The sequence below is a fragment of the Sinocyclocheilus grahami genome, unplaced genomic scaffold (genome assembly GCF_001515645.1).
Source record: "Sinocyclocheilus grahami isolate Dianchi unplaced genomic scaffold, SAMN03320097.WGS_v1.1 scaffold233.1, whole genome shotgun sequence".
Classification (NCBI taxonomy): domain Eukaryota; kingdom Metazoa; phylum Chordata; class Actinopteri; order Cypriniformes; family Cyprinidae; genus Sinocyclocheilus; species Sinocyclocheilus grahami.
The window spans coordinates 1,866,964-1,877,064 of NW_015505412.1; the positions used below are offsets into that span (position 1 = coordinate 1,866,964).

At 32.9% G+C, this 10,101-nt stretch overlaps 1 protein-coding gene across 1 annotated transcript in view; it reads left to right on the plus strand.

The window, feature by feature from the left end:
- The first annotated feature begins 16 nt into the window (after positions 1–16).
- Positions 17–10,101, plus strand: part of LOC107597501 (T-cell surface glycoprotein CD3 zeta chain-like) — a 13,660-nt gene continuing 3,575 nt past the window's right edge. Inside the window, exons 1-6 of the mRNA XM_016288593.1 lie at positions 17–122; positions 6,386–6,483; positions 6,579–6,650; positions 7,456–7,506; positions 7,727–7,759; positions 7,947–8,003. Of these exons, the coding sequence (XP_016144079.1) occupies positions 65–122; positions 6,386–6,483; positions 6,579–6,650; positions 7,456–7,506; positions 7,727–7,759; positions 7,947–8,003 (369 nt within the window). The 5' untranslated portion in view covers positions 17–64. The remainder of the gene's footprint in view (positions 123–6,385; positions 6,484–6,578; positions 6,651–7,455; positions 7,507–7,726; positions 7,760–7,946; positions 8,004–10,101) is intronic.

A 10,101-nucleotide genomic window follows, 5' to 3' on the forward strand; every position in this document is an offset into this window, starting at 1 on the left:
TCACTTACAGGCCAAGCAACAGGAAGGTACGGCATCCAAAGAAACTGTCGTTTCAAGGAATGTAATGGAAATGAGCAGGACAATCACTCTTTTGTTCTTGGCCTCACATGTGTCCTCCACAGGTAAAATAATTTCTCTTGCTCTCTACATATGCATTGCGTAAGGTGCCATACATCTACATGCATCTAGCTCATTCAGCGCAGAGTTTTGATGGTTTACTATATGGGTTGTGAAATCTGTATTTGTCGCTGGAGTGAATGTTTAGAAATTGAATATTAGAATTATTTTGTGTGTTTTCTCCTGTAAAGAACATTGAGGTCAAACATCAGGACATCTTCATGTGGCCATTTTAGTTTCCCTGTACACTCAGCAAGATTTGTAGCATAAAATGTAACAGCCGTGATGACTGTGCAGTACACTATTGTGTTTGCAACATAATGTATGAAAAGATACATTATAGTTTTCACGTTACGTTAAGGTTCACGATACGTTAAGGTTTTCAGCATTACTATGATGGTTTGTAACTGTCATCTTCATTCTTAAATGTTGCTTCCTGAGATTCAAAAAGAAGGATCCAAGCAAAGCAGCTCTTGGCACTCTGAAACCCACACTCTCCTTTTATGAAACTCGAGGTCAAAATTGACAGGATCAGCAAATGGCAGCTTTTCAAAAGTCAACAACATTATTGGCCGCTTAGACACACCTATTGTAGGATACTTTGATTATTATTTTTATTTACCAAATTTAATTTATTATATTTTTCTTATTATTATCATTAATAATATTATTTTATTGTAGTGGTTGTTGTAAGTGTTATTTAAAAAGTTATAGTAAAACAAATACAGCAAAAAATCATGGTGAAGGTGATTATATATTCAGTATAAATACTTAGGTAATTTAAAGAATAATTTTTGATTATGGAATAATTGTTTTGATATCTGTTTGCCAGGTAAATTCAATGGGTGCAAAAGTTTTAGTACAACAAGCAAATTCAACCACAGAGTTGATTCAGTATAAAAGGTTTATAAAAAAAAGTTTTTTTTTAGGAAAACAATAGTATTAGTTAAAGGAATGTTTGTTTGTTGAGCAAAGTAATATTTTAGAAACATGCCTGAACTTTACTAGAGCATTTGTACAAATACACAAAAAGTTTGTGTTGTAAATTAATAACAAAACGTGCCAAAAAGACAACAAACTAATTTCGATATCTATTAAATATGTCTGTTTGCTGCCACACCGTAATTGGAGGAATTTATGTGCAAGTCTGAGACAACAGTGAGAAAAATAGATAACTGGCAGCATAGCCCTTTTACATATACATTTTGAATATACAATGATTTTAGCCCAAATTCAAATACACACACTAGATATTTCTGACATTTGGAACAAACTGCAAAATCATTGAATCTGTTGTATATGATAACGCTATCTTAGCAGTCAATGTGTCCTCATTAAAAAATACATATATATTTCTAATTTTCTTAATTCATTGTGATTCTGTGTTGCTGTCATATATTAAATAGAATCACACTAGGTAAACAACTTAATTTTAGTATTAATAGCTTCTTAAAGGTAATTAGGGGCCTAAAATAATAAAACCTACAAACTTTTTGTCATCACTGACGATATTAAATTTGCAATGAATCTGAATCTTAAATTTGTAATGAATCATTCTTTTATATTAAGCAAGCTAAATTCAGATAAGTAATGCATTAGTGATAAATGTAAACTTTAATAAATATAAACTTCACTTTAATACAGTACATTGTTTTGTTTAGTTTTTTTGAGAGTATAAAGATTTTATTTGTCTAGCCTTATATACTGTATATTGTCCTTGTTTCTGTATGCAATGATCTTGCAGAAGAAAAGTGCTTTTTACTCCTATGGCATGTGAAAGGTGTGTGGTCAGTTTGCTAACCTTCATCCACCAGCCCCCATAAACACCTACTTGATCTGCAATGATGCAATGGGGGCTTCACTGTTTTGTGCTCATTCTTGCACTTAACTAGACCCATGCAGAGAAACCACCGAACTAGACGACACACACACACACACACACACACATTTACACAGAGAGACAGATAGAGGAGCCTGGGCCCCTTCTGCCTCAAACAGGAAGGCATGAGTGCAGTTTTTTCATAAAGATTTGTTTTGTGAACCACTAAATGTTCTTAACAAATTAAAAATAAGAGTGAGGAATGAGACTCATCCCTTTTACATTTAATTATGCAAGAATTGTCTAAAATAATATTTCAATAGGCTACCAAACAAGCAGTTTAAGATCACAGTAAATGCCGAATTAGCTCTGTCGACAAAGCATACACTGTAAAAAATGACCGTGAATTTAACAGTAAAAGACTGTAAAAATGCTACAGTAAAAACCTGTTAAATGGTTAACGATAAGTTCCCCTACTATATACGGTGAAAAACTGGATTGGACATTAAATGTAATTTTATGGTAGTATACCGTTTTTGGAAGTGAAAAAGAATGTATAATTTACAGTGAATAACCGTAAATTGACATTCCCAAAATTCCCTGGGTTTCATTTCAAATTTGATGGGGTTTTTTTGTTGTTGAAATAACTATGTTTCTTCTTAGTTTTTTCTTATCAGTTTTGCACATTAGGGTTGTATGTTACATCTAATGTTGTTAAATTAATGTTTATTGCATTATTTCAGTTTCATGTGTGTTACCATGATGATGTTTAGTGTTTGTGTGAATGACACTGTGAACCTTCTATATAAGTTAATATTTAAAAGATGCTTGTCATAGGGTTTGGTTCATCACGTGACTCTCATCACCACCTGCTTTTGGTGTTATCAGTGTATTACAAAGGTACAAAACAGATTTCAGTACTACAATAGGTTGGTATATTAACATTATCAGCTAATAAAATTATGGTATTTAACTGTAAATTTAAGTTTAAACCGTAAAACCTTCAGTACTACAATAGGTTGGTATATTAACATTATCAGCTAATAAAATTATGGTATTTAACTGTAAATTTAAGTTTAAACCGTAAAACCTGTAATGTTGCTAGCTACCATATTGTTTTACGGTAAAATTCTGGTAATCGTATTTTTCCGTAAATGTTACAGAATTTTTTTTTACAGTTTACCGGTATGGTGCATGTTAGTTTTACTTTCTTTGAATGCATTTATCTAATCATTGTCTATTTATCTAAACATATATATATATATATATATATATATATATATATATATATGAGAGTGGAATTCAGATAAGTAATGCATTAGTGATAAATGTAAACTTTAATAAATATAAACTTCACTTTAATACAGTACATTGTTTTGTTTAGTTTTTTTGAGAGTATAAAGATTTTATTTGTCTAGCCTTATATACTGTATATTGTCCTTGTTTCTGTATGCAATGATCTTGCAGAAGAAAAGTGCTTTTTACTCCTATGGCATGTGAAAGGTGTGTGGTCAGTTTGCTAACCTTCATCCACCAGCCCCCATAAACACCTACTTGATCTGCAATGATGCAATGGGGGCTTCACTGTTTTGTGCTCATTCTTGCACTTAACTAGACCCATGCAGAGAAACCACCGAACTAGAACACACACACACACACACACATTTACACAGAGAGACAGATAGAGGAGCCTGGGCCCCTTCTGCCTCAAACAGGAAGGCATGAGTGCAGTTTTTTCATAAAGATTTGTTTTGTGAACCACTAAATGTTCTTAACAAATTAAAAATAAGAGTGAGGAATGAGACTCATCCCTTTTACATTTAATTATGCAAGAATTGTCTAAAATAATATTTCAATAGGCTACCAAACAAGCAGTTTAAGATCACAGTAAATGCCGAATTAGCTCTGTCGACAAAGCATACACTGTAAAAAATGACCGTGAATTTAACAGTAAAAGACTGTAAAAATGCTACAGTAAAAACCTGTTAAATGGTTAACGATAAGTTCCCCTACTATATACGGTGAAAAACTGTATTGGACATTAAATGTAATTTTATGGTAGTATACCGTTTTTGGAAGTGAAAAAGAATGTATAATTTACAGTGAATAACCGTAAATTGACATTCCCAAAATTCCCTGGGTTTCATTTCAAATTTGATGGGGTTTTTTTGTTGTTGAAATAACTATGTTTCTTCTTAGTTTTTTCTTATCAGTTTTGCACATTAGGGTTGTATGTTACATCTAATGTTGTTAAATTAATGTTTATTGCATTATTTCAGTTTCATGTGTGTTACCATGATGATGTTTAGTGTTTGTGTGAATGACACTGTGCACCTTCTATATAAGTTAATATTTAAAAGATGCTTGTCATAGGGTTTGGTTCATCACGTGACTCTCATCACCACCTGCTTTTGGTGTTATCAGTGTATTACAAAGGTACAAAACAGATTTCAGTACTACAATAGGTTGGTATATTAACATTATCAGCTAATAAAATTATGGTATTTAACTGTAAATTTAAGTTTAAACCGTAAAACCTGTAATGTTGCTAGCTACCATATTGTTTTACGGTAAAATTCTGGTAATCGTATTTTTCCGTAAATGTTACAGAATTTTTTTTTACAGTTTACCGGTATGGTGCATGTTAGTTTTACTTTCTTTGAATGCATTTATCTAATCATTGTCTATTTATCTAAACATATATATATATATATATATATATATATATATATATATATGAGAGTGGTGGGTTGACTAGACCACATTTTATTTGATAGGAGATTCCTGCTTGCATTACACAGTAATTTTTGTCTCAAATACTTGAATGTTTTTTATTTGTCCCAATGATAGACAAGTATCGTAAGTTCAGGGATGTTTTGATATCTTTGAGAACTGATTGCAGTTTAAAGTCACTGATTAAAGTGAAAAGTCAAGTTAGATATGGAAGTTTATCCATAAAACCTTGCTAAATTAATAGATCACAATGCAATGCTTGTAAAGTACTTAGATGTGGCCCAGCTTCCTCTGTTTAAGAGGAACAGTTATGAATGCAATATATAGTGCATGCAAAACTCTCTACATCAAAGAGCAATGTTACTCCATTTTTGTCTGTTTGTTTGAATTTCTGTTGTGTTGTGCACTTATGACAAACCATGGTGCAAATAGTAGGATTCAAAAGTAATAATTATTACTCGTTAATAATTATGTTTTATTAGAAAACGCATTTAGACTTGTTTTGTTCACAATCACGACATTTACGGTCTTTAAGAAACATCAAGTAATCTCAAATACTATCCATAGATTTATTTTGATTATTATGTTAAATAAGAGAGTTCGCGGCATATTGAGCAGTCTAATTAAATGTTCCATACATGTGTGCACTGTTTATTTATTTATTTATATTTAATCGACAAACCATGGTGCAAATAGTAGGATTCGAAAGTAATAATTATTACTCGTTAATAATTATGTTTTATTAGAAAACGCATTTAGACTTGTTTTGTTCACAATCATGACATTTACGGTCTTTAAGAAACATCAAGTAATCTCAAATACTATCCATAGATTTATTTTGATTATTATGTTAAATAAGAGAGTTCGCGGCATATTGAGCAGTCTAATTAAATGTTCCATACATGTGTGCACTGTTTATTTATTTATTTATATTTAATTTATTTGAAAAAGGAGAGTGTACTATTTTTAATACATTTTTCCATTCAATGAATAGTACCGGATTTAGCCATAGGTTAATTTTCATCCGCAGTCCAAAGGCAGGTTGTCACTAAACCTCCTTTAAAAAATGACACAAAACAAAATAGACTAAAAGGCATATAATCTATCTTTCAGCTTTGTTGGATTTGTCTAAGAATTTCAGTGAGTTTTCTTTCTCTGTGGTTTGTTTATAAAGTTGTAAAGTCAGTTTGCATTCTATCCATCTAATCCAATAAATGCAAGCAGATCATTTGTGTGTCACTTTTGAGATGCCCCTGTTTAAACTCAAATTTAAATAGTATGTTTTACAAGAATTAGCATGAGAGAAAGTCATTGTATATTAATCAGTGACTCTAGACATGAAAGCCTTGGTATTGGAAAGTTAACATCCTATAGACATTCAGGCATATACAACTTTTCAAATGTTTTCCAACTTCTTATGTGCCTTAAAACTAATCTAACATCATCTAATCTAAATACTGACTTTTTTCTTTCTCTATTTGCATGATGGTTTAGGTACTAGAGGTGTTTTTTCTCTAATTTTTCCATTCTCTTATGTATTCTTTCTTGTTTTCTTGCTTTTTAACATTACAAAACCAACTAAGCAGAGAAAGAAAGAAAGAAGACAAACATTACAAAACATCCATAAATAACCGGAACAAACCACCAAATTCGAAACACCATGTTTTAGTAGAGTACTTTACGAAAGTCTTTTAAAAATGTTTGTTCTATTTGCAGAGACCATGTCTGCGAGTGACCCAACGAATTGCTATATTTTAGATGTTTTTCTGCTGCTGTATTCTATCATTTTTACTGCTCTCTACTTCAGAGAGAAGGTAAGTTGAGCTCTAGCATGCACCATTCGTTCCAAGTGAAGAAATTTACCTCACGGTTTTAACCGCTAACCTGTGTTCTGCCTTGTATCGCTTAGTTTACAAGGGAAGGGCCTGTTCCTCCAGATCCTGCGTCCCCGGCCCGTAACCCCAATGAGCCTGTCTATACAGTGAGTTCTCATTAATATATAAGTCTCCCAAATAGAGGCTCATCATGTTCAAGGTTCAAATATACTTGTTGATGTGTATTACATCGAATGGGTCATTCCTACTATGAAGTGCATTTTCATCTCCTTATCATGAGTGTAATATCTGATAAAATATTAACCCCCCAATTTTTATAAACAAAGTTTGAGCTTTCTTTTAGTTTGTAGTAGCCATATTTTTGATGTGCATGGTTGCTATGCACTTCTGAAAATAAAAAAACTGGCAATTTATTAAGTCCCCCCTTTTTTCCTTTTTAAAGGCTACTCAAAAACGTTATAAAAAAACACAAGTATTATTTTCGTCATCTGTTATATCTCGAACAACTCAACTGGCCTTTTGGCAACAGCTAAAATCCAACTTTAAATATCAAAGGAAACACTTCTGGTTGCATATGGTTAGCTACAACACGATATCTGTTTGCAAGAATCTTGCCCTCTGGCTCATTTTTAATCTAACATTTTGTGATAACTGAAATAGTTGAAAAACTCAAATTAAATATTAATACTTAAAGGTAAATGTAAGTATTATATATATACTATATATATTATATATATATACTCAAATATATGTAAGTACGTTATTACTTCATTCAGGTCTCGATAATTCGCATCCTGAGTCTGGCCAGAGCTTCTTAAAAAGTCGGGTTTAACTTTATTAAAATACCTCCTTAAATTACAAAAGAAGCTTTTTTTTTTAAATCGTGACAAAATTCAAAAGCACTGCCTAGTTGGAATGCCACAAAGACAACGTGCGTTCTGTATTTCTTAGGACTTGGATCTGCCTCAGATGAGTTCTGATTATCAGCAACTGGATAGACCGGTGAGACTATTTTATGTTTTAATTTACTATATAAGTACATTTACATTAGCCACGATAACAGAGAGAGCATAGCAGTGCATTACACATGCTTTACTTCCTGCCTTGATCTCCAATCTTGTTTGTGATCTATAATACAGTAGGCTATGATAAACGTTAATTGCAGTTTTAAAAGTTATTTTTAGATGCCTACCAACATCTAACACATATCTACATATTTCAGATAAGAAGACGAGAGCCAGAGACACATTACCAGGTCAGTAACACTCACTTGTCAAAAAGGATGTGAGAGATGAGATGTACCAGATAAAAGTTTCTTACCTTTTAGTACGACATCTTTGATCCCTGCTGCCCTCCTGTGGTTTTTTACAGTTGAGCACTTATATTTGTAATCGTTCTGCAATGGCGGTTGGTGTGTTTACTTTGGTTTGTTGGTTTGTGAGGAATTGAGACCACATACAAGTGATGAATACCAGGAAATAAGAACTAAAGGAACCAAAGTAAGTGTATCAGTGTATCAAATATGAGAAAAGTGTGTGGGTTGTGGGGTTAGGAAGTGTTTTTGATGTGAGGTTTACCCAGCAGTGATGCCAAATATCCTTACTATGCTCAGTTGTAGGGATGCACGATATATCGGCCACCATATCGGTATCGGCCCATATCGGCTCATTTTTTCTGTTATCGGTATCGGCCTGATAAGAAAATTTGGCCGATATCTTAAAGCCGATAAATAATGCATTATTTCCTTCAGAGACACTTCAGATGCGCGCTGTTCGTTTGCAGCCTTTTGTGCAATTGTACATTGTAATATTGTGTTTATTTGATGTATATCTGATTTATCTCATATAGAATGCGTTTGGTTAAGTTAAAAGAGCACTTCAGTTTACCGGTATATAAGTCTCCCAAATAGAGGCTCATCATGTTCAAGGTTCAAATATACTTGTTGATGTGTATTACATCGAATGGGTCATTCCTACTATGAAGTGCATTTTCATCTCCTTATCATGAGTGTAATATCTGATAAAATATTAACCCCCCAATTTTTATAAACAAAGTTTGAGCTTTCTTTTAGTTTGTAGTAGCCATATTTTTGATGTGCATGGTTGCTATGCACTTCTGAAAATAAAAAAACTGGCAATTTATTAAGTCCCCCCTTTTTTCCTTTTTAAAGGCTACTCAAAAACGTTATAAAAAAACACAAGTATTATTTTCGTCATCTGTTATATCTCGAACAACTCAACTGGCCTTTTGGCAACAGCTAAAATCCAACTTTAAATATCAAAGGAAACACTTCTGGTTGCATATGGTTAGCTACAACACGATATCTGTTTGCAAGAATCTTGCCCTCTGGCTCATTTTTAATCTAACATTTTGTGATAACTGAAATAGTTGAAAAACTCAAATTAAATATTAATACTTAAAGGTAAATGTAAGTATTATATATATATACTCAAATATATGTAAGTACGTTATTACTTCATTCAGGTCTCGATAATTCGCACCCTGAGTCTGGCCAGAGCTTCTTAAAAAGTCGGGTTTAACTTTATTAAAATACCTCCTTAAATTACAAAAGAAGCTTTTTTTTTAAAATCGTGACAAAATTCAAAAGCACTGCCTAGTTGGAATGCCACAAAGACAACGTGCGTTCTGTATTTCTTAGGACTTGGATCTGCCTCAGATGAGTTCTGATTATCAGCAACTGGATAGACCGGTGAGACTATTTTATGTTTTAATTTACTATATAAGTACATTTACATTAGCCACGATAACAGAGAGAGCATAGCAGTGCATTACACATGCTTTACTTCCTGCCTTGATCTCCAATCTTGTTTGTGATCTATAATACAGTAGGCTATGATAAACGTTAATTGCAGTTTTAAAAGTTATTTTTAGATGCCTACCAACATCTAACACATATCTACATATTTCAGATAAGAAGACGAGAGCCAGAGACACATTACCAGGTCAGTAACACTCACTTGTCAAAAAGGATGTGAGAGATGAGATGTACCAGATAAAAGTTTCTTACCTTTTAGTACGACATCTTTGATCCCTGCTGCCCTCCTGTGGTTTTTTACAGTTGAGCACTTATATTTGTAATCGTTCTGCAATGGCGGTTGGTGTGTTTACTTTGGTTTGTGTATTTTATAGGAATTGAGACCACATACAAGTGATGAATACCAGGAAATAAGAACTAAAGGAACCAAAGTAAGTGTATCAAGCCAACGAATATGAGAAAAGTGTGTGGGTTGTGGGGTTAGGAAGTGTTTTTGATGTGAGGTTTACCCAGCAGTGATGCCAAATATCCTTACTATGCTCAGTTGTAGGGATGCACGATATATCGGCCACCATATCGGTATCGGCCCATATCGGCTCATTTTTTCTGTTATCGGTATCGGCCTGATAAGAAAATTTGGCCGATATCTTAAAGCCGATAAATAATGCATTATTTCCTTCAGAGACACTTCAGATGCGCGCTGTTCGTTTGCAGCCTTTTGTGCAATTGTACATTGTAATATTGTGTTTATTTGATGTATATCTGATTTATCTCATATAGAATGCGTTTGGTTAAGTTAAAAGAGCACTTCAGTTTACCGG